Consider the following 26,904-nt stretch of genomic DNA (forward strand, 5'->3'; position numbering starts at 1 on the left):
TATAGACAACCCTCAGCATCCTCTTCATCAGACTGTCATACAACAACAAAGTGTCTTCAGTCAGAGGCTTCTTCAGATCTGTTGTAGGACAGACCGCTACAAGAGATCCTTCCTGCCCACAGCCATCAGCATCTAGAACAACTCTTTAATTAAACCAGGATGATGAGTTACAACATTTTATTTCCCTCTGGGATTAATAAAGTATTTTTGAATTGAATACCTTTTTATTTTATTATTATTATTTTTAATCATTCATCCGTCTCTAAATGACCGGATGCAGGATGTTTAAAATTTAAGTGGTGGTCTTAATATCCTGATGCATGCTCAATAATCCAGGTAGAAAAATCTACCTTGAAAGAGTGACCGCTGGCCTGGAGATGAGTGGATGAAGGATGAAGATGTTCACATCCTGGACAGAGAGGAACGATGGTTTGAGAGAGGAGTAAAGTAGGCCATCTTTGTGAAAAGAAACCGTCCATCATTAAACAGGGGTGGAGGCCTCCGGGTTCAATTGTCCCCCTCTTACAATGCTGTGATTGCTAGTATCACTCAACCCCCTTTGAACAGTAAACAGCCATCAATGTGCTAATGATCCATTGTTAGGCTGATGGTCCTTCTTGAGCATGTGATCAGTTGGTTTTGGTTGTCAGCAGCAAACTGGTTGATCCACTCTGAGAAGGTGCTATTTAAGAGACTGAGCTTAAAACAGCACCTCAGACTGAGGAAGTCTCTTGGATGAGAGACGAAACGTTTCTACATTTTTTTTTTGCTTTGTTTTGTTTTTTGTTTTTTTGAATGTCCAGAGGACCAGATTGAACTTTCTTGGATGGTGGTCTTAATGTTATGGCTCATCTGTCTTTTTACAACCGGGCGTGCCTATTGGCTGCTGCTCTAAGCTCCGCCCACGAGCTTTGTCAGGCACGTGACGTCCAAGGGAAAAAAAAAAAGCTTCCCCGGCTCTGCGTTTGTTGATCTGAGCGGTGTCGCGCGTGCTGCTGAGCCTCGTGCGTCTCCGAAGGTTAGCAGGAAAGTTCAGCTGCGTGTTGCCGATGGAAACCAGACAACAACAAGGTGAGAGCGCACTTATTGATTCAGAAACACCCAAAATAAATAATGTTTTTAACGAGCTGAGCTTAAAATGTGTGACTGCAGCTCCAGAGCAAGAACTACGCAGGTGGACGAAACAAGATAATTATTGTGTTTATCGAAACAAAATGTGCGCGTTTGGGTGATGATTCTATTTATTTTGAATTTAAAGACATTTATATTGATAAAAAAATAAAAATAAGGAGAGTTTAAAAATGTTGGTTTGAGGAGGTCCATAAAGAGTTTTGGACTGGATGTTGTGGTGTTAACGGGATATTTACAGGCTCCCCAGTATCTCATTTCCTGTAAGTTTCCACAGACAGAACTTCAGTAGGTGTTGGGGTTTGGACAATAAATTTTCAGCTTTTTTATTTTTTTTAAGTGTTAAATTTGGCTGTGACATGTTGTAAGGAGAATAAGTCTTGAACTGGTCACTTGGTTTCTTTGTGAGCACCATTAGTGAGATAAAGGTGTTTTTCCAGACTCTTGTTGGTCATGAATGTTTTACATTCACAAAAAAATCTGTGAAAAAGGTTTTCAGAAAAGACCATCAAATTCTTAGGCAGTCAACCTCTTCGTGTTCTAGTCTTTTGGGGTTTTTTAATAGGCTTCCTCCGCCTTTAAACTATTTATCCTGAAGTACAAAACCAGAATAAATACCAGATGGACACATTTATGAAATAAACTACTAACTAGGTCTATTTTAACTGTGTAACTATCGAGAGGGATGCTGGTGTGGTTTGTTTTATGGGTTGTGCACAGTCAGTTACTTGTCATTCTTGAAGAGCATAGCATGCTCGAGGTTTTCCAGTTCTGTTTTAAAACTGCACAGCACTGTATCGTCTCTTTTAAAAGTTTTTAATGACATTCTTTTAGCTACTGACTCTGGTGACCGTGTCATCCTTGTGCTTTTAGATCTATCTAACTGCTGCTTTTGACACTGTGGACCATGACGTTCTGCTAACTCGTCTGTAGGAGTAGGTGGGCATTGGGGATGTTGCCTTAAAATGCTTCAGGTCCTATTTGACAAACTAAATCGTCTCCGTTATTCTTGAGGGGTCAGTATCCTCCTCTCTTTGTGGAGTCCCTCAAGGCTCAGTTTTAGGCCCACATTTGTTTTCTCTTTATTTGCTCCCTTTTGGTTCCACACTCAGAAAACACAACATTTCATTCAATTGTTATGCAGATGACAGATTTATATCCCCCTTAAAAAGTTAAATGCATATATTCCGTCGATCCGCTTCTTAGGCGTGGACACATAGTCCTGGATGACACTTAACTTTTCTAGTTTTAACAAAACCAAGATTGAAGTGATGGTTTTTGGAGGTACTGCTTGGCCCTCCCCTGTAGATCTAGGTTCCTTAACCTAGTATAGCAAATTGACCGTGAGACAACCAGATCAGGTTAGTTGTTAAAAGAAGCTTTCATCATTTGAGACAGCTAGCCAAGATAAAACCCACCATTTCCAAAGAGATGCCAGTATTTTGAGACAGTAATCCGCCCTTTGTTACGACGTGGCTGGATTACTGCACTTCATCTGGGGTTTAGGGGTTAGTGGGTCCCCCATTGCCCAACTGTAGCGAGTCCTACATGCTGCAGCGAGGCTTTTAACTGGCACACATAAATATGAGCACCACCCCCCATTTTATCCTCACTCCACTGGCTGCACGTGCGTTTTATGATCCATTTTTTTTAAATACGTTTGCTTCTGAGGGGCTCTGGGTGGGGATCGACCTTTTGCTGCAGCGGCTTCTAATCTGTGGAACGAGCTGCCCCTCCATCTCAGACAGGCCTCGTCGTTAACTGTTTTAAAAACTTCTTAAAACCCACTTGTTTTCTTTGGTTTTTAACACTTTGTAAAAGGTTGTTTTTATCTATTTACCTGATCGTAATTTTTGTCGATTTAATTGTTTATTTAAATGTTATTGTTTGATCAGATTTTACACATTTTGTCGTTTTTATTACGTGGTTTTATTTGACTTGTGTTTTAATGTGGCACTTTGGTCTGCTGTGCTGTGTACAGTGCTTTACACGTAAGACTGGGTTGTTTTATCGGCTGTTGCGTTTGTTTTGTCCACTTGTTTTACGAACTGTCTTTATTTTTTTTATCTGCTCCGGCTGAAAATTAGCTATTGTGCGAGATCCGGCACATTGATATTCTTGGAATATTGATTAATGTGCACTGGACTTTTAAAGAAGTACATTAAAGGAAACTAACTGAGCCCTGCATTAGAATGATAGCTGGGTTTGTCAAGTTTAGCTGCTGTGTTCATTGTTTACGTCGCTGCTGGTTCTTATCAGCTTGACATCCATTTTAGTTTTACTTCATTTTTTTTTCCAGCCTTGTGACCTCTGATTTGGCATATCCTCATGACCACTGGGCCATTTCTATAATCTTGTGACCTAAGGTATTTCACCCCATGAAACGCAGACGGGAAGAGAAAAGCTGTTGTTTTTCCACGATTAAACAAATTCGAAAGCCGAAGAAAGTCATCTTGATAATTTAGAGCTAAATCTGCTCTGATCCTCCCAAATGTTGATCAGCAGGTGTTTCAGTACCTAAATATCTGCACAACCCGAACTATACAATAAAATCAGAGCTTTGCTTCCCTAAAACCAAAAATAAAGTCAGTTTAAAGTCCGTTGGTCAAATGTGGAACTAGAAGGGAGTGATTGTGAGTGAAACTGGCTCTCTGCTGACCCGTTTCCTCCTAGTGTGTGTGTCGTAATGAGATTTCATCTGCAGCCAGAGAACATGCACTCCTCGATGACCTCAGATTTTCTGTCTAGATTGTTCTTCTTGCTAATCTTCAGCAGCGCCAATTTGTTCCCTGTATGCCCAACCAAGTGGCAGGAATCAGGTATATCCTGTTTGAAGAGTTCAGGAAGTTAACTTAAAGTTAAACAACCAACGGATCTCCTCTCCCTGTGCAAATACACAAGATAAACTGCAGTGGAACGTGCCTGACTGTGACTGAAAGGCCTGGAGTGGACATGAGGAACACATCTCTCGGTTTGTGTGTAAATAACCACTTTTTTTGTTTGTTTCCTCTCATACTGCCGCCCTGCTGTGCTGCAGAGTTGTACTCTAGTGTTCTGAGTGAAGCAGTGGTGGACTGGGGCAGCATGGGCCCTGGAGAGGAATGGGTTAACTCAGCTGCACATGAGGAGGAGCTGGGTAAGGCTCAACTCTCCTCGTGAAATGGAAGCAAATCCACACTGGAGCACTAGAACAAGTGGCTGCAGCATCACTGATTGAGTTCAACTTAAAGCTACTCGCTGCAAACTATGAAATTAAACATAAAAAACATTGTACTGACCTTTTAAATGGTGCCGTTTGCAAGAGTATTTAATGTGCAGATCTTAAATCAGGGTACGCACTCGATGTAAACAAAGAACCACGTGGAAGCTGCACATTGACCTGAGATGGGGTAACCATTACAGTAGTCCCTCGTTTATTGTGGGGGTTACATTCTGGACACACACCCTCCCCGCAATACGTGAACAACTGCGAAGTAGGAATGCTATATTTTTATTTATTTATTTATTTAACACTTAAGTTACATTGACAGATTTCTGAGTTGAAACAACAAACCCAAACAGTTCAGTCAACTAATAAATTTAAATCGACTAAACTAAAGCAAAAGTTTATTTAGCAAGAGTTTATTGTTCAAGATAACTTGATGTTTATTCACTCAACTTGAAATTTTAAGTTGAGTGAATAGTAAAGCCTTAAAATTATCAGGCTTTAGAAACCCGTACTCACCAGCCTTGGTCAGGTTCTGATCGGCTCTCTAGCCCTTGAGCACCAGATGTTTTTAGAGAGAGCCGGACCTTCAGAGAGGCAGCACAAAACCACACTATGGTCCTGATCGAGCCCAAATCTAGATGAAAAAAAGTCCAGTGAGCTCCGGAGACGACACCGGATCTCCAAGCAACGCCTCCCCGCTCGAGAGACCTCATGGGCTGGCAAGCGGCACTCGGATTGACTGATGAGGCTGGAAGTTAGGTTCTGGTCCAATTCCCAGTCGGTTCCGTACGGCTCTGCATCCACTGAACGCCAAAGTCACTAACTTTTTTGGATCGGCTCAAAACTTTTTTCCTCCATTTCAGCAGAAAGCAACCTTGACTTCTGGGTAATGTAGTCCTTTTGACTGGCAATACAGTGTAGGTTTATTGAGAGAAAACTAGAAAATGGCGGCGCCTGTGAGAAGTTTTTTCGTAAACTTTTTACTGTATCCTGTACTGTACTGTCCCGATCACATGAGTAATACTGAAGTTGACAATCGTGTGTCGTGTGCAATCTTACTTTGAAAAACCGCAAAAGTGCAAATCCGCAAAAGTTGAACCGCGAAGTAGCGAGGGACTACTGTACTGTACATCCAAATCAGTGAGTTTCTTGATCCCAAATGGTTCATCATCGAGGACCCATTTTCATTCACTTTGGCTATTTCTGTATAAACAAACTCATGCGTCCACCTGTTCACAGAGTGTAACCATTAAGATGAGGAAAAATAATAGCAAATGTTATTTCTTTTAGAAATTTGGGGTCTCTGTCTTAATGAAAGTGTAACGAGTGCCTCTAAAGTGAGATCAACGCTGCAGCACTTCTTTCGTCTGATGTGATTCACTGTGGATTTCATGAACACTCAGGAGTGAGTGAGCGTGAACTGAGTGAGGGAGTGAACAAAATGGAAGACAATGAGGCAGAATAAGGATTAATCACGAAGCGTTCATTTGTTATATTACTATTCCGTGGGGGTGCAAGTCAAGGTTTGATACATTCGTAGATGTGAGGGCCACGATTCGCTCCAACATGAAAAAGAAACAAATGCTGAATGATACTTTCTTCAGATTGTAGTAATGCTCCCAGAAGCAAAGAGAGAAAAACAAACCACTCTTGTTAGTGAGGAAGACGTAAAGTAGCAGGACGACAATTTAGGATTTTGTCAACTGGAAAATTTACTATAAAACAAAAAAAGTCATACATTTATGTCTTTTTTTTTTTCTTGTTGTTGTTTCTAAACCAAAATTAGGGAGGTTTTTTTTCTAAATTAATTAGACATGGACTTCATGCAAAACCAAAAGCATCAGAACTGAATCAGATCTTTCAATGTAAAAATATAAAATAAACAAAATGCCAAACATCTATTACTGTGGTACTCAGACGCAGAGTCTGAACGAATGCACTTAAAGACTAAAACTATGCAATAAAGTATTTATGTCAGCATTACCATGACTAAAAAAATGTCCACCAGTGAGAAATTAACCTGTTGTTTTTCAGCTTCACTGGTCATGACCAGCCATCAGCCAAACTGTCTCACGTTTTGTTTTTGTTTTGTGTCATGTTTCCACTGATTTAGACTAAAATGTTGCAGCCATACACTTAATAAACATCTCGTTGGCTGTGACTGCTTAATTTGTGCACATAATCTGTTCAGAAAGAAACTAAACAGATCAACCTGTTTGCAACGTGAAATAAAGTGCATCACACTGACTTAAATGCTTGATCTTAAAGGATTTCATAAATCCTAAGCAAAATGGTGTTAAATCTCAAATAAATCAGACAACGTTGCATCATAACTGCAACTTGATCTTTACATAACATAATCCTCTAAGATTATTATTGATCTTTATGTCTTTTAGGCTGCAGTGTGACACAAAGAGATGCATTTGTTAAGTTTTATGGTGGTACATACTCTACTGTAGTGTCGCTTTTGCATTGAAAAGGCTCGTCGCAGGAACAAGTGGCACATTACACAAAGTTTGTTTTCTCAGTCATCCAGGTATATAACAACAAAAAAGGTTGAATCATGTCATCGGGACTTCGTTTTTTTGTTAAAAAGAAACGTTTCGCCCCTCATCCAAGAGGCTTCGTCAGTCTGAGGCCTAGCCATCTGGTATTACCCAGAAGTGGCACATTATGTTTGTTACGGTGCGTGCTGGAGAGCATCTTTTACCTTGGTATAGTTTTAGAGGTACTCCACATTTTATTTTGGAATTTGTGAAGCAAATTCAAACATCTCAACTAGGGATGCACGATATTATTAGCGTATCGGTATTGGCCGATATTAGCGATAAAGTTAAATATCGTACATCGGCCATTCCACCAAAATAACTCACCAATATAAAAGGCGCTGTATATATATATATATATTAGTGCTGTTTTTGTATGACAACCCGTGACAAGGATGCCTTCAGTCAGCACAACGTCATGATGTCACGTGCGCCTACCTGATCTGATCACAGCGGGAGAGGAAGGAGTGCAAATGTCGGCAGTGTGGGAGTTTTTTAAAGTGTTGGAAACTGATAGCAGAACTGCTCTTTGCAATGACTGCTCAGTGTCTGTGACGCGAGGAGGAGCGAAAATGAAGTCCTACAACACTTTGAACCTAATTAACCATCTCAAGAAGTGTTAGAGTAAATGTCATGAATTAATTTACATTAAACATAATCCAAGTTGAAGTGTTGCATCATTTTCAGCCCCCTATTTGGGCATCTGCATTTGGTAGCAAGCCAAATTAACAAAGACCATGCAGAATAATGTAGTATATTAATTATACAGCAGAGAAAGCTTTGTAGTCTTTGTAAGTAGGTCTAGGAAAAAATATATAGTTATTGGTATTTGTATCGGATATCGGCCAAAAATCTAATATTGTGCATCCCTAATCTCAAGTAAATTGCCTTGTAGTTGTAGATGTTGTGGGTTTTTCTCTGAACAGAAGAGCTCATTGATTTCTGTTTTCTGAAGAATCACTCCCATCAGGAAGTGTCATGTTTTATTTATTAAAAAAAAGAAGCATGACAAACATCGTTTTTTAGGTTCAGATCTTTTTTTTTTTTTTGTCCCTACCAGGTAAATTTAAATAAATCTTGTTTTTTGTTTTCTTTACTGAACCTAAAATTCATTAAACTGTGACTTTGTTCAGGTTTGAAAAGGTTTTACTCCTCTGGTGAGGAATCAATTGGACGGATCTCACATGAGGAGGACTTGGCTCCGTTGGTCCAAAATGGGGAAACTCGAACAGGTGGGGGTAAAACCTCGTCGCGAGGCGAGGATCAATGGGTCCAGTCTGACAACTGGGTCATGTCCACCACTTGGGACATGCAGCTGGACAGCTCAGGTGAAACAGGAAGTAGGCTAGAGCGATGACAGATGACTTTGGTTGAACATCTAAACATCCAAGTCCCATTAGGACGACAAACCCACACATTGTATCAGACAGAATAAATTCCATAATTTATGTTGCGGTTATAATAATTTCATTAATGTTATGAGCGGATTGTTCTTTTTAAAATCAATAAGTGGTTTAAAAAAGTATTCTGTATGCCAGTATTTTCTTTTTACCGATGTAGATTGTGCTTTCATTAACGTGGATTGGCTGCAAACGAACAGAACAAGAAAAAATACAAAAAGATAAGGTGTTTTATTTCTAAGCGTAGTTTAAGGAATCCAAAGTGTGTTACGTGTTCAACCAAAGGTAGATGCTTAGCTGATGTAGAATATTTAGCTTATTGCATCGCAATTGAGAATAAAAGCAACATTAAATGTCCTCTGAGACAGAAACTGGACCATTTTAAGGCTCTTTTTTTATTTTCCACGCAACAGAGCACGTGGACACTTTGAAAACAGAATTAACATTTGTAAGAATTTTTTTTTGTGTGTATTTTTGATTTTAAATGGAATGCGAAGATTTTATAGGTGATCCTAAACTTTAAAAGATTCAGCATCAAACACGTTTCAAAAGAGGTCTCTTCTGTTTTCAGAAGCATTGCGACTAGCACAAATAATTGGCCTATTTTAATTTAAATGTCTTCTTATTTATTTGTTTTTACACAATACTTGTTCAAACTTAAATCTGGATGTTACACCTGATTAAACACACGCACAAAAACCATCTTGAAGTTCTCTAGATTACATCCACCAGATTCTGCATCAGCAAGTACAAAAGCTTGTTTTGTACAATCTTACTGGGATTTTAAGGATTTTTTTTTTCTGTTGTAAAACAATAAGACATTAATATTTTTTATTAAATACTCTCTAAATGAAAAACAGGATTGTGTTAGGTTAAAGAAAGTCTTCTGAGTTGGCAGCTTGAGTAAATCAAACTTCACGCATTATTTTAAGAGAAGGGCTAGTTTTTGTGAAAATGTGAGCCTGCAGCTGTTGGGATCAACCTTTTCCTGATGCGATTTGTACTTCTCAAATTTTAGAAACTATATAAAAATAAGAAAATCCTTCGAACCTCAAAAACCAGGAGACCGCACCACTCCGTCCTTATTTAGATTTTTTACACCTCGTGGCTGTGTCGAGTAAACAAATACTCGAGTCAGACGTGAAAAGCATCTGTTTGAGCTGCAGGGCTTTAAAAGTCTCATTGTCCTCCTGCTGTTAGCTGAAAAAGCTCCTTATCTTAGAAATGGCCATCTTGATGTGAACCATCGCATGCTGGGTCAAGTGCTTTGAGCTGCATGCGAGTGTTTTAGCTGCTTGAGGTGCTCGGCCACCTTTAACCTTCAGTTTTAAAGAAAGTTTTTTCTCACCTCATTTCTCCTAATGTGTCTTGAAATGCTGCCTCATGAAGAAAGAGGACACTTTACTGCAGGTACAGTAGCTTTGTTCATTAATGTAAAATTCTCTCAGATTAACCTTTAAAATATCCTCAATCATCATAGTTTTTAAGTGTGTGCATCTGTAAGTGTGCCGTTTATATTGGTTAAAAAGAAAAGTACAGAGTGATCCGCCCCACCTGGAGGAAGCAGTTCAGATCTGTATTGCTCGTCCTGAGCCTGGTTCTGCTGGAGGTTTCTTCCTGTTAAAATTTAGTTTTTCCTTTCCACTGTTGCCTTTGTGCTTGCTCAGGATGGGAGACTGCGATGAAATGAAGTTTCAACACAATCTGCTGGCTTTCTGTGTGCAAATGTTTCTGTTCAGTGCTCCGAGACGACTTCTGTCGTGACTTGGTGCTATATAAATAAACTGAATTGAATTGAATTGTCTTTCATGGCAGTCATGTGATTGTCTGTTAACAAAAAATCTTGTGAAACACCTGACAGATTTCGATGAAACTTTCAGGAAGTCATCACTGGATGTACATCTGCAGCTGGTTAACATTTTGAGTCCACTGATGCAACCTGGCAGCCACAGCTCATCAACATTAGCAAATTAAAAATCGCTACACGTCAGTCATTTTTAGTGCATTTTGGTTTTTCAAATATTGAGCAAATATACTGTATCTTATTGTGATAGTTGAGTCATCCACAATGCATACCCCGAGGGCTGAATGTCAGCAGGCGGTTTGCTTTCCTTTGGCCATATTTGATTTTATTTATTGAATAAATGATTCTGGCTGCTGATATAAGTAAGGTTGGAGCTGCTTCAGTTCATATTTAACCTCCTGAGGCCCCAGCTTTTGGTTGGTTTGCATTTAGAATTTTTGAATAATGTATAATTTTTAAAGTTTGAGTCATGTTAAACAAATAAAATAAAATAAAATGTTTTTATAATAAAATTAAAAACCTAAAAACAAACATACCTGAATAAGGACAGCAGGTATAAATTGAACAGAATACGTGCGCCAATGTCGCCATATGAGGACGCAGGGACCGAGGAAGATGAGCCTCAACCAGTGGTGTAGTCTACGTGATACTCGTTCATACGGAGTATAACCACTAGAAAAGCTTAAGAATTTCAGTATACCCACTTAAAAGTAATACATATCATTAGGCATGTGTCATTATTTATCAGGTCTCTCTTGTAAATGAGTCCTCGAGGCTCAATGGGATTTACCTGTATAAATAAAGGTTGATTGATTATACATTAAGCAGTAGATAAACGCTTCCATAACAATCTATCGGTATGCAGCACTTTGCTTTGATACTGTTTTATAAATTCTATAACATGTTTTTAATACAAAGCCACTGTTGTACAAAGTTTGTTATTCATTTATTCAAATATAAGCATCAGAGAAATTTGGAAATGTTCAATATGCCTAAAAATCAAAATAAATTGACAATTCCATTGTACTAACCAGTGTACTTTGGTTTCTAAGCACAGTATACCCACTACAAAACTGTAGACTACACCACTGGCCTCAACCATGTGTCCAAGCTAATGAGATGAAGTTAAACTTTCAAAAATACAAAATGGGTGTTCCACACGGTCCCATTTTAGGAACAGTGTTTTTTGTTAATTTTTTCTTGATGGCAAATTACCGATTGACAAACGTAAAGATGGTCAGAGTTAAACGTATGCAGATGATGCAAACATGTATGAAGCTACAAAGATTACAACATCCCACAGGATTATAGAAAAGGCATTTTACTTTCCATGACGAAGGGACAGAGATTTAAAGTTTTTCTTTAAAAAAACTATCTTCTATCTTCTATAACATTTTTGTCTCCTATTCAGACAAAACAGATGGATCTTACGTTATGTGTTTAAGTTAGACTTCATTTCCTCAGTACCCTTGTATTCATTTTAGTCCCTGCAAATTGAAAGAAATGAAATTCAGTCTAACCTTTAAAACCTGAACGCATAGTGTTTGTGTTGGGTTGTGTTTCAGATGGTAGTGTTGGTCAGCTGGGTTAAAGCAAGATAATCCACATCAGTTAAACCAGATTAAAGTTCTACAGGCTGCAGCCAGATATTACATAATGGTCAGACTGGAGACGAGATGATCAGACAGACGTGTGGACATGGACAGCAGCACTCAAACACTTTACAGTCAGCAGTACAGGAAGGAATGCAAAGTGCAAAACGAAGTGGGAGTACTTCCTCTCTGATATGGCTGAGTTAAAAACGGATGACACAGCAGATCAGCTGCAGTGGGATAATGTTACATGCATTGTTTTGGCAAATGTGTTTACCTGAAGAGAATGGAAGTTGTAAAAATTGGAAGTAAGCTGTGTTCCTCTTACAAGAAAATCACCTGACCTCACCTGTTTCTGGTAAAATGTCCCCAGATGTTTCAATATGTGTGTAGTTCTAACAGTTGCAGACAAGACTCTTCACACAATTTCGTTAAAGCAAATTTCTAGCCTTTTTTATTTTCACGACGTGTTTTTTCAAACAGGCTTTTTGGACTCAGAGCCGCTGAAAGAGGCGGATGAAGACTTGGTGTCAGAAGTCAACCTGAACCACTCCGTCATGACGGAGGAGGAGAAGGAAGAGATCCAACAAGAGCTAGCCAAAGTGTGCACAAAACACACACGAGCCACCACAACGCTAACATTTAATGTATAAATTATTTTGGTTCACTCTTCATCTTTCTGTGCGCGCTCAGCTGGAAGAGGAGATCAGCACGTTGAAGCAGGTGTTGTCGTCCAAAGAGAGGCAGCACGCAGAGCTCAAACAGAAGCTGGGCCTCAATCCGTTCAGCGAGCTCAAAACCAACTTCAGCAGAGGCTGGCAGGACATGCAGAGCTCCACAGCGTAAGTTCCCGGGCAAAAACATGAAGCTTGTGAGATATTTTAGAGTTTGAGTGCTTGCATTCATCTGTGTGTTGCTGCAGCACATAGCTGAATAGCTTCTCTGTTTCCTGTCAACATAAATGCCCTTTGTAGGACACAAAGTAAAAACAGAAAGAGGTCATTCTCCTCGACTTCCAGAGTGAACTCACAATCTAATGCGAGTGTCACAAATACTGAACTCAAAGGCATCTAGAGAAATTGCATTTCCTGCTAAAATGCAGTGTGAATGCTTATTGCTGAAGAACTTGCTGAAAAACAGCTAAAATTAGATAAAAAATAAATCTAAAAAACATGCGGAATTGTAGCTGAATGGAAGAACAAACCTAAATTAGCAGAAAAAAGCAGAAAGAACATATATTTGCTGAATTACGCTTAAATTTGAAGAAATGAGCACAAAAATTGGAAAATGAGCTGAAAGACAATGCTGAAATTAGCAACAAAAAAGCTGAAAAGGCGGAAAGAAACTTAAACTATCAGAAAGAAGTGGCAAGAGTTGAAATGAGCTCCAAAAAGGTGGAATTAGCTGAAAAACCTAAAATTAGCATAAAAGCAGCTAAATAGTGATCAGAATCAGATAAAGCTGAAATTAGCTGAAAAAAACATAATATGCTTAAATTGCCAAAAATTTGGTTGAAAATAGCAAAAACGACTGTGAAAAACTTGAATTCATCTGAAAACAACTGAAATTAGCTTAAAAAAAAAAAGCAAACCAAAAAAACATAGCCGAAAAGTTAGAACAAGCTTACATTAACACAAGAAAGGAGAAAGAACATGTTTGCCCAATTAGTCTGTAAGAAGCAGAGATGAGCACAAAAAAGTGGAAATTATCCAGAAAAAAAATATGAAATTAGCAAAGAAACAGCTGAAAAGTGGCTGAAAAGGCAGAAAGAAGCTTAAACTTCCAGAAGGAAGTAGAGAGCATATTTTTGCTGAATTAGGCTGAAAAAAATAGAAATGAGTGCAATAAAATGTGGAATTAGCTGAAAAAGCTAAAATTAGCATAAAACAGCTAAATCGTAGTTGAAATAGCAGAATAAGATGAAACTTATTGAAATAAACTGAATGCAGCATAATAAACTGAAATTAGCAGATTAGTTAGAAGAAGCACAAAAATGTTGTAGTTAGCAGAAAGAACCTGAAAGGAGCATAAAACAACTGGAAAACCAGCTGAAAGTAGCTGAAAAAAGTTTAAATATGCACAAGGAAGCTGAAAGAAGCTGAATCAGAACAAAATGTGAAAGAAGCGGTAAAAGGTTGTAAACGGGTCTTAAGATTTGAAGGAGGCAACATGAGTTCAATTCATTTTCTATGAGAAAGAAAATGGTAAATATTTCAAAAAGCTGCACCAATACCAGAAGTCATAGCAGGATTGTCCTGAACAAACTGAACGATTTGATTTATGATTTGTTGAAATGGCACAAAAATGGTGGAAGGAGAAAGATGCTGAAAAACGTATGGAAGAAAAATGGATCACAATGGTGTGAATGCTTCATAAACATCCACACAACTAAATGACACAAACCTCAGCTAGCAGCTGCACAGCATGCATGCAGTTATTGTGCTCACTGAAACAGACAACATAAATGTATTTTTTGAAACATCACTTAAGGCAGTCTGAGCTCAGAACACAATTAGCTTATATTATATGCAATCGAACAAAATGTTTGTGGTAAATGTCAGTTTCCTACAACAGGAACGACTTTTTGTGTTCTTTTGCATTTGCTGATTCTCTTTTGTCCACATTACCCACTCTGTAAAAGATGACTAATAAACTGAGTGGGTATTTTAAATAAAAAGGCTAACCACTCTGAAAAACGGACCGATTGAGACATAATATGGTCCATGTCCAGACCAGGGATGGATTTGTAAATAATTTAATTTGCAAGAAGCTGGCACATCTGAAACGAGCACCTGAGGGCACACTTTAAAGTAGTGGCATCATGAGCAGAGGGATAGTGTTATCAGGCTAGACTAGGGCACCCAACAGCAGAATTGCATTCTGGCCCAAAAAATCTGATCCGACCCCAGCCTGTAGCCATCATTTCCGAACCCCACCTGACCTGACGAATTAATTACAGGTCCGAACCCGAAACGCCCCCCGTTGACATTTTTAATTAAGTTTTGACTGCTTATATAGTTAGTAACGGTCGGCAGACGCGTTCGGCTAAGGGAGCAGAAGATCGGAGCTGAGGGGGTGTTTGTCCTTTCATGTCTGTCAAAGCACATGAAGTACCTGCTTCTGCTGCATTCTGCATTATTCAGACATGGGCCCCGCTCTGACATGTCTGCTTTGGGATCTCACTTGTTTGGGTTGTCGGTTGCGAGCGTCCGTTGAGTGCATCGGCTGAATGAACGTTCATTGGGCGATGGATCACTTCTTGGCAGTGTAGCCCCATCTGAAGCTTAACTGAATTTTATTTTACCTCTTTCAAGGCCGGTCAGCTCGCAGTGAAATGGCCGCATGCAGCTGGTGCAGGTATGGCAAGCCATATTTCCATATAATTAGATCGCGGCTGATCCACTGATGCAATCAAAAGCCCGACACCGACCTGACCCGCCCATCCAGCACATTATTATGGCCCGGCCTGGCCAAAATTTGGGCCAGGCTTTAGGCCCGGGTTAGACATGACCACTCTACCCAGCACTCAGTCAACAATGGTCATCAGATACAGAGAATGCATCGCAGACGCATTAAACAGCATTCTGAGCATATTAAGATGCTTGACATTGGTCACGTTGTGGGTTTGCATGAGAACGATCGGTTACATGAAGTAATCTCTCAACATGTAGGCGTACAGATGTCAGAGTGGGTCAGTGTTAGAACCGATGGGTACCTGAAGGCAGCCGGATATGAAGGTTTCAGTTGCTCAAGACAGACCACATCGAGGGGGGATTGTTGTATTGTGCAGCATGACACAACCTCGTGACATTTGTGCCAGAAATTAAACTTTAAAACATCCTGAGTCATCATGTACCTCAACAAGCAGCATCAGATGAACCGTGGGTTCACCATCCTGTGTGTAGGCCACCATCAGCACTGGACAGCTGTATTTAGAGGGGGACCAAAACCAAAGAGGTATGGACTGGCAACAAGTCGTCATGTCATTCTCTGCGATGAATCACAGATTGCATCACGAATGACCATTCTGTGCATGTACGGTGGAGCCGAGAGGAGCAGTAATGTTTATTAGAGCTGCGCAATGTTTTAAAAACTTATCATGTGCAATATTATTGTTTGATATTGCAATAATATTGGTGATAAACCCACATTCCCCCGACTCCTCATTTTCTTCTGTCATGATATAATATCTGTGAACTTCAGGAAAAAGTTACTCTTTATGTTTGACTCGTTCAGTCTGCAGAAAATCAAATTTGCCAATTGGATGGTCAGAGCTGAGTTTTCACCCAGACACCAAGAGACAGAAGTGAGCAAGCAGATATTCTCTAAAGGCTTCTTTTCTTATCCAGTTACTTTATTCTGAGGATCATTTTACACACTCAGCCTCCGTCCTCATCTATAATGAACCAGTGTGACCACAGGAGAGTGAGCTCTGGGGTGACGCTGGCGTGTGATTGGTTAAAGTGGCTGTATCTGATCCACATGTCAATACAAACCCACACACTAACATAATGAAAACAAAAGATGTGAACTGGAATTTATTTCAAATAGCTTCTTTCTTCTTTTTTTTTTCCACAGGATGAATTTGGGATTTAAAAATGAAATTAAGGTCATGTCCGTACGTGTGCTGTTTATGTAGATAATTAAAACAGCTTAGAATCTACTTTGACTTGACGATCTGCATCTGAAAGCCCCGATATTTAAAAACAAGTTGTCTCATCCTCTGTAAATGCTTTGAATGATAATTGCATACTCATATGGAGGTGAGCTGCACTCAGACTGAATAACCTCATGTTAAATCCTCGACATTTGTTTCTGTGCACTTTACAGGTACAAAAAGACGTCGGAGACATTGTCCACAGCTGGACAGAAAACCACAGCTGCCTTCAGTAACCTCGGCAGCGCCATCACCAGGAAGCTAGGAGACATGAGGTAAACAATAATTTCACATCTGTTTTAAAAATATCTTTATTTTTATAACAACATGTTAAAAGAATTTAAGGTTAAGGTGAAATTTAATGGAGAAAAAGTGTTCTGTATAAATGTGATGGGCCTCACACACGGCTGCTTGCTGTGTTTTATGCCTCGTGGATTAACAGATGGAGTTTAGATAAAGATTAGTGGAAGAAACGTTAGCTCTGTCAGAAAAGAGGAATAAAAATTGGATTTTTAGAGGAGAGCTCCTTCACAGTACTGATCAGTGCTTCAAGTCTAACACATCCATGTAGTTTTCACTCATTTCTGCTGGCCTCAGTGGTGTAATGTTGAAAATGTTCCTAAAATTATATTTGTGACAACTTTTTTTTACTGTATGTATAATTTGAGCATTTTGAATCATTTCTCAATATCATATTATTTTTGTTTTTATAATACCATCTGTAGTTTTTTTTTTGTTCTGCAATTTCCAGATTTAATATTTGAAGAGCCTCATTTTTTATTTCATAATAAAACAAAAGTAGATTTTTTTTTAAACTTTAAATATTTTTGTTGTGAATTTACATAGGAACAGTGTATGCATTTGCTGGGCTTTCAGTTGCAATAAAGATGTATACGTGTATACACGTATTTACACATGCATATATACAAGCCACGCTTCTTTAGTCCAAGTCTATGTTCCATTTCTTAATGTATGATCCAAACCGGTTGGGTCAAACGGCACCCAGTGGAACAATAGAACCAACACGCAAGCAAACATAACAAAAATAAAAAACATTCTCAGATATATACATATTTATGTACAAACTTTTTAACAGTTCACACTTACAAAAAGTCTTAATTTCCATGTATCTTATTTATCAGGGTCACACCAGCCTTATATTTCACTAAGTTTTGCATTTTAACAAACAAGTAAAATGAAGCCCAAGCCTCCTCAAACTGCACCTGCTTCCCTTTTTGTATGTGCCGTATTTTTCAGACTATAAGGAGCACCAGATTATAAGGTGCATTAAGCGAAACAAAAACATTTTGTCAGATTTTTGAGCGCCGTGTACCGCATAACGTCGGTTTGAGGTCAGTAAGCACAACCAGAATTAATACATAAGGTGCACCGGATTATTAGGCTCACTGTTGATTTTTGAGAAAATTAAAGGATATTAAGTGCGCCTTATAGTCTGAAAAATACGGGATGTTACTCTCTCCAGAGGAGAAGTTGCCAACATTTATCTGATCCAAAATGTAACACTTGGGCTATTTGCATTTTTCCAAAGAATTGATTTTTTAGCGTGTAAAAGACATATCTATCAAAATACGGTTCTTTTGGCTATATTTGTGACCCTTGGGGTATAAAGCTAAAATAAATAGGACCGAATCCATCAAATTAACAAAAATAGATTTACTCAGAAATAACAAAGTGTCATCTTTCATTCCGAGACAAACTCCAAACTATTTAAAGGAAATTATATTCTCTATTAACTTGAAACTTTAAAAGGAGTGTGGTGGCACAGAGGTTAGAGAAGGTGGACGTATGATCGGAAGGTCGCCGATTCAACTCCCTGTACTGACATCAAAATGTGGGTGGGAAAGGTGAAGCACCCACACCCCCACTCTGGGCGCTTGAGCAAAGCCCTTCACCCCCACCATCTGCTCCCTCAGGCGCCCTAGACAGCAGCTCTCTGCTCCACACAGAGGGCTGTGGTAGCTCGGTGGTCTGTGGTTGAGTCAGGAAGGACATCCGGCGTAAAAACAATTTCCAAGTCTTCGTATGAGTTAGTTTGCTGCGGCGACCCCTGAAGAAGGGTGCCGCCGAAAAAAAACAATTAACTTGAAATGTCTAGATAACTTATTTCTTTATTTATTTCAGGTTTTTTAAGTAATTTGGGCTCACAGTCTTGATTTAAAAATAATTTGCCATTACATATCCATAATGAATTTCCATGGCTAAACCAGTTTTACCTGGTTCACCCACCACCTGAATTAGCTCGCTATTTTAAAATCTAATTACGTTTCTTTATCCGCTCCATTGTCTCTGCATCAGAGACCAGAGTTGTAGCTCTTGCTTTAACAGATCAGGGGAGCGTGGGATTATGTAATCCAACATTAAGCTGCTTTCTGAGCTAGCTGAAAGGCTCGTGGCAAAGCCCGTCCTCCCGCACACTCTTCCTCTGTTCTCATCGACAGCAGACTGAGCTGTTTTGTTCGAGACGCTGAAAATAAAAACACGAGAGCGGCTGTGTGCCTGCGTTGTGTTGTGTGTGTGGAAAAAATTGAGAATTTGTTGTCCATGAAGATAAAAGACAAGAGAGTGGGTGACCTCGTTCATTCTGACAAAAGAGAAGGTTTTAAAGATCAGTGAACAAAGATGACTGAAAGAAACCACTCGTATATGTTGCTTTAATCAAATATAAATATAACTATAAATTAAAACACTTATTGCTTTATAGATAAGGAGGAGGAGATCGGATCAAATCCTGAGTTTTATAGGAAGCCAATGCAAAAATATGAGGTGTTGTAGGACAAAATGGGGATTTGCAGATAAGTTTTGCAACAACGTGTGTTAGTTTAAACAAGAATAAGGAAGATGCAATAATCCAAGTGTGACAACACAAAAGCATAAATTGCAGCTGCTAATGTTGATGACAGAGGGCGTATTTTGGCTGTATTTCCAGGTGAAAGTAACTGGACTGAACTGCAGATTGAACATGTTTATCAAACTTCACTTATTGTTTTTAGTGTTCTGCTAGAAAAGAAAGAGACTGGAGATTATAAACCTGATTTGGGGCTAAAAGCTCCACTTCAGTTTTACTCTGATTTAACTGAAGGAAGCTCAAAGACATCCTGTTTCTAACTTTAACCAATCGATTGTGTAGACTGATGATGTGTACAATCACCATGTTTTACGGACATTTGATAATTGTTAATATAACCATGATAAAACACCTAACTGTATCAAGTAGCCCAGAGGGGGTATATTAAAGAAAAACAAAATGAGGAACAAGACAGAGGTGGCAGAGAAGAAACATCATCAAATGCATCATAAGCTTGATTAGAATAGGAGTTAAACCATACAGATCATAAACATACAGACCAGCCTGACTTTGTATTTGATCCATAAAATGGTGTGAAGGCAGCAGACAAACCTAAAAGAACAAAAATGGAAATTTCACCACCATGTTGGTGGAAACTCGTGAGTGCCGTCTCACAGCTGTGATTCTGATTAAATCATGTTTCAAATGAGAAAAAAAGCATGGGTTATGATTCTTATTGAACACTGTGTGAAAGAGTTGTCTTAATTATCCAAAGACAGGAACTTAATTCAATCGTTGCTGTATTGTAGCGTGGCTGGTCTAGAGTTACTGTTTCCACGCAGGTATGTTTCCACCGTTTGTTTTAGTGTGGTTTGAGGAGGCATGTTCACATCACTGCATGGGATTCTTCAAACTTTTTTGAACCTTTCTTTTGTTCACTTCCTCCAAAATACATACATACAGCTTGTACTGAATAAACTGTATCATAATTTACAACTTCATTTCTGACAAAGTTGTGTAAAATGCAAATTAAAAACAGAATTCAATGATTTGTGAGTCTCATCAACCCATATTACTGTTGCATGTTATTATTCACAATGCACCAAAGTAAACGCAACAAATGTTTAAATTAAGAAATTGTACTATTTTGTGGGGGGGAAAGGGTCATTTAAAAAAGTTGGAACAGGGTCAACATAAGGTTGTAAAAGTAAGTGGCATGAATAAGAAACAGGTGGAGGAGCATTTTGTAACAAACTGAGTTAATTGGTGACAGGTCGGTAAGACTGAATACGAAGAGAATTTCAGAAAGGCTGGATCTCTCTGAAGTAAAAATGGGCAGAAGTTCACCAGTCTAATGGGGAAAAATGCATCTAAAAATAGTGGGAAAACTGGGAACTGGTTGAATATCCCATCATTTCCAGTTTAGATTATCAAAACATTTCCAGAGTCTGGAGAAGTTCAACGAACGAGGCTGAAAGTTGATACTGGATGCCCGTGAGCTTCAGACACCACTGTGCTCAGGAGCACGTCTCCAAATCATTGTCCGTCTATGCAGTTCATGGTGCCAGCCACAAATACTGGTTAAAGCTCTATCGTGCAAAAAAGTAGCCATATGTGAACACCATCCAGAAATTCTGCAATCTTCTAACCACCAAGTCCTCTGTACTAAAGCAGAGGGGGAGTATCTAGCCTGTTGTCAACAAACGGTTCAAACTGCCTCTCTGATGGTATGGGGGTGCATTAGTGTCTATTTCACGAGCAGATTACACATCTGGAAAGAAACCATCAATGATTAACAGTGTATACAGGTTTTAAAACAACATGTGCTTCCATTCAGCGTAACATCAAAGACTCTGCTAGAATGGTACATCTGACAAAAATGGGACAATTGATCCAAAACCTGCAGCAGATGCTCTCCTCAGATCCTAGATGTTTACAGAGTGGTGGTAACAGACGAGGAGATGCTCAGAGGAGAAAACATGACCACGCCCCAACGTTTTTAAGACTTGTTGCTGCCATAAAATTCAAAATGACCTTTTTTTTCCTGACATTTGTACAATTTATTTTGTTGAAACATTTGATATGTTTACTGTATTCCATGTGAATAAAAGTTATTAGAATTGCAAATCACTGTATGATTTAGTTTTATTTATTTTACATTTACACAACCTCCCAACACTTTTGGAAATGGAGTTGTATCATTTCTGGATCTTTCTCCAACATTCAGAGCTTTTCCTGTAAATATTATAGAAATGTTTCAGTGTTAGAAGAAGATGAAAGGCTTTGCATCTAACACAAAATGTCCGAGACGACATGAAAATGACCTCGAGAGATGAACGTTATTTAAGTAAATGTGTTGATATTAACATGAAGAGATTATATGAAGAGTTTCCTGTAGTGAGCGGGATGCAACCCTACGTACCAGGGCGTACTTCACTCCGCGAAGGTCCACGCGTACTCGAGGTGGACTCGAAGTGGACGTCCGCCGGCCATGTCCGCACAAAGATACATTTTTATGACTGTCGCACAATAAACTGCCCAGTGAGAAACGGTGTTGACATCAAACTGTTGTGTATGCGACGCCAACCGCAGCGTGACTGCCGCTCTCTGTGCAGCGCTGACAGGTGTGCCCTGGTGGTGAAGCGTCCAACTAGCTCATCGAACTCGTTAGAATCCATTTGAAAATATTCAAAATGTTTCTCCCTGTCCATCGTCTTCATGTCCTTCACCAGTGTATTAAATTCCCCTCCTTTATCCCTGGTCTGCTTTAATGGCCTTATGTACCACCTTCTTTTTCTTTTTATTTTTTTTAAAGAATATCTCAATTTCTTTTCTATATATATTTTATATGTATATATATTTTTTTAAAGCTAAGCTAAGAGGCAAGAGATATCTACCTCCTTGTCCAATGACGCCTTGACTGAAATTGTGAGAAATTAAGGAATTTGTCACGAGAGAATTTTAGGCAATCTGTACTAGAGTTGCATTCTGCTTAAAAAATCCGACCCGGCCGGGACCAAACTCGTATCATTTTTGCCGAGCGTGACCCGAAACCGACCAATTAACAACTACAGACACAAATCTGAAAAAAAAAAAAAAAAAAACTTTTTTCTTTTAATTAAGCTTTTACTGCTTTTGTAAGCAAATCAGTTTGGCATGATTTAAAAATGTATTTCAAAGATAGGAGGATATAAGATGTCTTGTTTATTAACGAGTCAGTTATATTATAGTTATTAATGGTCGTCAGCCGTGCACGTCTGCTGACGCAGCGGCTGGGTCCAGTTAAGCCGCAGGCGGGTTGCTGGCATTGATCCTTCTGGACTTTTTTGTACCTCTTTCAACCGGCCGGTCAGCGGCTGGTGGTGATCCAAATTGGACCATCAGCCGTGCGTGTGTCCACTGATGCAATCAAAAGCCTGACACCGACCCGGGCCACCCATTAAGCACATTATTTTGGCCTGGCCCGAATTTCAGGTTTGGGTCGGGAAATGACAGCATACGCTCGAGTATGAAGTCTCAACCGTGTGCGGACAGTACGCGCGCAGTACGCACAGTATGTGGGGGGCCTTTAAACTAATGTTCACGTTTTTCTTTTTCAAAACTCTGTTTTGTGTTTAACTCGACATCGAACCAATGATTCCTCGTTTCTGTTTTATTGAATCTTGTGTTGCTTCTCTTTAAGCTGCTGTCTCTTCACTCCTGCTTTGTGTGTTTTTATCTTTAGTGGAACGTTTTCGACAAGACTGTGAACATGTCATAAACCTTCTTCCAGTTTCCAAAGCATCTGCTTTTTGTTGTGAAAGTTTTGTGTTGCCAGCTTCACTGCTTTGACCGGAGAGAATTTGAAAAATGTGTAACATTGTTTGTGCTTTGTCCAAAGTGTTGTAAAAGTATCTAAAAGTGTTCTCCGTCTCCCTCTATGCCTCCAAAGGTCCAACTCCATAGGGTAAGAACGGTGCAGCTGGTTGTTTTAGTTGAGCAGATGTCTCTGATAATCTACGACGTGGACTCGAGCTCGTCTCGGCCCAGTTTCAGAGCTAATTGATTTTGTTCCTAAATCAATTATTTTTACTGGTCATGTGAAACAGATGTCCTGAACTTTCCTTAATGCCCCTGAATGCAGCGAGGCCATTTAAATTTAGCTCTTCTGGCCAACAAGCAGAAGAGCATGCTGGCTTTAATTTCCCCTTTTACTGTTAAACACTGAAAGTTAAAAACAAAACGTAGCTCTGTCTGATACTTTTCTAGACGTAAAAACGTTTTGTCTGTGTGATTTATTTGTTTCAATCAGATCCAGTGAAATAAATCTATTCCTGCTTAAGTAAACTTTTGAAAGTTGGTCTGTCAGAAGCTGGGAGGCTAACTCTGCACATGCACAACATAAAAAAACCACTCTTTCTAACAGTCTGTGTTGCTTTTGTGTGTCATGTTTGTTAATCATTGCCTCTTTTCCCATCATGCTCTCTGGGGACAGTTACTCTGTCAGACACTCGATGAGCATGCCCACAATGAGGTAACAACGCTGAGTGCTTCTGTTTGCTTATGTTACCAGTTTACACGCACGCACGTTATCAGTTGTCATTTCTGCTTCCCCTCACCTATGTGTATACCATCTGTGTTAATAATTTACTGTTTTTAAACCCACAGTTAAAACATTAAGTCACAACAGTTAAATATTTCAACCATTAATTTGTTCCTTTCTGGTTCATTTAGACAATTAAGTGTAAAACCTGTACGCTCATTAAAAAGTTGAAGATTTATTTATTTTGTTTGTTTCATTAACAGAAACTCTCCCGGCTTCAAGTCTTTTGAGGAAAAAGTTGAAACTACAGTTTCCACAATCAAGGTAAACTTTATTTGCGTGTATGTTTATCTTTTTGGCTGATTTTATGTTAATAAAAACTATGATGGTCAGCTTTTTCTAAAACCTCCAAGCTTTTTATTTTTCCTTATCAAACGGTTTCTTGTTATTCCGATTACTTTGCCACATGTTCCTTTTATCCCACAAGTCTGTAATTTAGAGTAACAAGCAATAAATGCTGTTTTTACATCAATATTTACCCATTTGCGTCCTTTCCATTGTTGATGTAAATTCAGTTAAGATGTAGATCTATTAGCTATAACTCAATACAGTTTTTCATTTAACATCCATCCATCCATCCTTCCGTTCATTCATTCATTTCCTTTTGCCTGTTCTGAAGTTGGGTCACGGTGGCAGCAGCATGAGCAGGGAGGTCCAGACATCTCTTTCCACGACCACCTCTTCCAGTTCTTCTGGGAGGATTCCAAGGCATTCCCAGGCCAACCGAGAGCCATAGTCTCTCCAGTGTGTGCTGGGTCTCCTCTTAGTCGGGCATGCCTGAACTACCTCAACTGGCTCCTCTTGATGTAGAGGAGCAGCAGTTCTACTCCGAGTCACTGCCAGATAATTGAACTTCTCACCCTGTCTCTAAGGGAGAGAGTCCAGCTACCCTGCAGAGGAAACTCATTTCAACCTCCTGTATCCATGATCTCATTTTTTCGGTCACTACCAAGAGCTCATGACCACAGGTGAGGGTAGGAACATAGACCGACCGGTAAACAGAGAGCTTTGCCTTGCAGCTCAGCTCCCTCTTCACCACAACGGACTGGCACAGAGTCCGCAATACTGCAGACGCTGCACCAATCTGTCAATCTCACGCTCCGTTCTTCACTCACTCAGGAACAAAACCCAGAGATACTTGAACTTCTCGACTTGAGGCAGAACCTCACCCTCGACATGAAGAGATCAATACACCCCGTTCCGACTGAGGACCATGGCCTCAAAGTTGGAGGTGCTGCTTCTCATCCCAGCCGCTTCACTCGGCTGCGAACCGCTCCAGTGAGAGTTGGAGATCACGGCACGATGATGCCAACAGGAGCACGTCATCTGCAAAGAGCAGACATGGAATCTCTTCGTCCCCTGGCTGCACCGAGCAGTTCTGTCCATTCATTCGACAGATTTATTTTCTATGAAACTATTTAAGTTTTTGATTCACTCTGAATGGGGAAAAATAGATTAGTTTGACAGTTGTAGAAAATCCAGCAATAAAGAGGTTTTAGGCAAAAAATAAGATGAAGTTCAACAGGCTGTCATGTGTCGGGCTGTTAAGCACCTGGGTGTTTAATTGACCTAATTTATCTGATGATTATTGGACTGAATAACACAATTTATCGTTTGGCTAGCTGTAACTGAGAGTTCACAGCTGCAGCTGATTTAATTGTACATTTCTGTAGTAAATGAAACACTTGCATCTGTCCATCCTCGTGTGTTGGGAAGTGTTCGTGTTTCTTAGCTCCTCAGCTGTCACACTCGGCGTCAAGCATCGCAAAAATCATACGGTCATTTATGAAAACGCATGTTGTAAATGTGTTTTAAATTATTCCATTTTTTATCTGCTGTCAAAGGCTGGGCAGGTCATGGGCACAAATATCAGGATGATCAGTAGAAAGTCTATAGCTGAATATTTTGCTGACACGGAAGCTTTTAAAGCCCGATGGGATTTGTAAAAGTGCGCCCCCTTGAGCTTGACCTGCAGCACAGTAGCACATTATTATTACTAAAAAATTATTTTTGTTTCTTTAACCAGACTAAAGTCGGTGGTCCGGGGACTGGAGGCAGCTTCGAGGACGTCCTCTCATCCGCAGCCAACGCCAGCTCTCAGGACACCCCCACCATAAACCTGACGGACAGCCGCGAGGGGACGTGTTGAGCTGCACCGTGAGGCGGGACTTTAAAGCAGGAACTCGCAGCGGTTTCTTGTTTTTACTGAATTTTCTGACCGAAGTTGCACATTATTTTTATTCAATAAGACAATCTTGTTAAAGTTTCTTAGCTCCTTTCATGACTGTTCCTGTGATCTGATGTTTATTGAAAATAACGTGTTTTTCCTCTGTTTTGAAAGCTCGAGAGGTCGTGGAGCTTAAATGAATCTCACAAGACAACCAATGAATGAAATGAGCTGTTGTCGAATTTGAAAGCAAAGACAAAAACTTTCTGTGCTCCAGAGGTTTATCTGTTACACTCCAGATGTGTGGGTTCAGTTAGTCTACATAGATAATTTACAGTAAACACAGGTTTTATGGTCTGTAATTTAACATCAGTTTATTGCTACATGTTTAGATTGTTTTCTCAAATTGTGAAAAAAAAAACATTCCAGCTGACATCCTTTAAACTAAGCAGTTAATTATTCCTCCTCCTGTATGTTATAAATATAGAGCTGTGTTCAAGGGCTTGCTACTTAAATAAAAAAAGTTTAAAACACACCAATATTTAACTACAGATGACTTGCACAACACAGAAACCAATGTTACATTTCTTGGCTAAATGTCAGGCATGTTTCTATTCATCATGACGGTCATTTTAACAGATTTCCTGGTTTGCGTTTGTTTATCGATGTGGGAGTCGAGAGTTCAGCTTCACGTTTGAATGAGCTGCTCTCCAGAAAGTATGACATTTGAATTCTAAATGTTTTGTGTAAAATATTAACTTTCCTTTTGCACTTCCTGATTTTTTGCTGCAAGAGGCTAGAACCACCTTCCTTAAACAATAAATGATCTGTTTGCTAATTTATAACATCTGCAGAGACTCCTTGTAACGTTCCTATCACAGTAACATCTGTTAAATGTAACGAGTGGTTTATGTGCTCAAGATTTTCTCCACTACAGGTTTAAAGGATGCCAGGATTCAAAATGTATTTATTCATCAACATTCAAGCACTAAAATGGGGTAACATGTTTTGATT

At 39.3% G+C, this 26,904-nt stretch overlaps 1 protein-coding gene across 5 annotated transcripts; it reads left to right on the plus strand.

Annotated features, from left to right (window-relative positions):
- Positions 1–957: 957 nt before the first annotated feature.
- Positions 958–26,904, plus strand: tpd52l1 (tpd52 like 1). 5 transcript variants are annotated; one of them, XM_037685801.1, is made up of 11 exons: positions 958–1,071; positions 4,166–4,264; positions 8,016–8,210; positions 9,672–9,692; positions 12,162–12,280; positions 12,372–12,520; positions 16,509–16,610; positions 23,073–23,087; positions 23,616–23,654; positions 23,927–23,987; positions 25,750–26,904. In XM_037685801.1, the coding sequence occupies exons 1-11, from the start codon at positions 1,050–1,052 to the stop codon at positions 25,870–25,872; spliced, it is 945 nt and encodes a 314-aa protein (XP_037541729.1). In that variant the 5' UTR covers positions 958–1,049; the 3' UTR covers positions 25,873–26,904. The 5 variants fall into 5 exon arrangements, with proteins under 5 accessions (XP_037541729.1, XP_037541730.1, XP_037541731.1 ...); XM_037685802.1 differs by lacking the exons at positions 4,166–4,264; positions 8,016–8,210 and having other exon boundaries at positions 25,750–26,888; XM_037685803.1 differs by lacking the exons at positions 4,166–4,264; positions 8,016–8,210; positions 9,672–9,692 and having other exon boundaries at positions 25,750–26,888.

The sequence above is a fragment of the Nematolebias whitei genome, chromosome 12 (genome assembly GCF_014905685.2).
Source record: "Nematolebias whitei isolate Nwh7 chromosome 12, NemWhi1, whole genome shotgun sequence".
Lineage (NCBI taxonomy): Eukaryota > Metazoa > Chordata > Actinopteri > Cyprinodontiformes > Rivulidae > Nematolebias > Nematolebias whitei.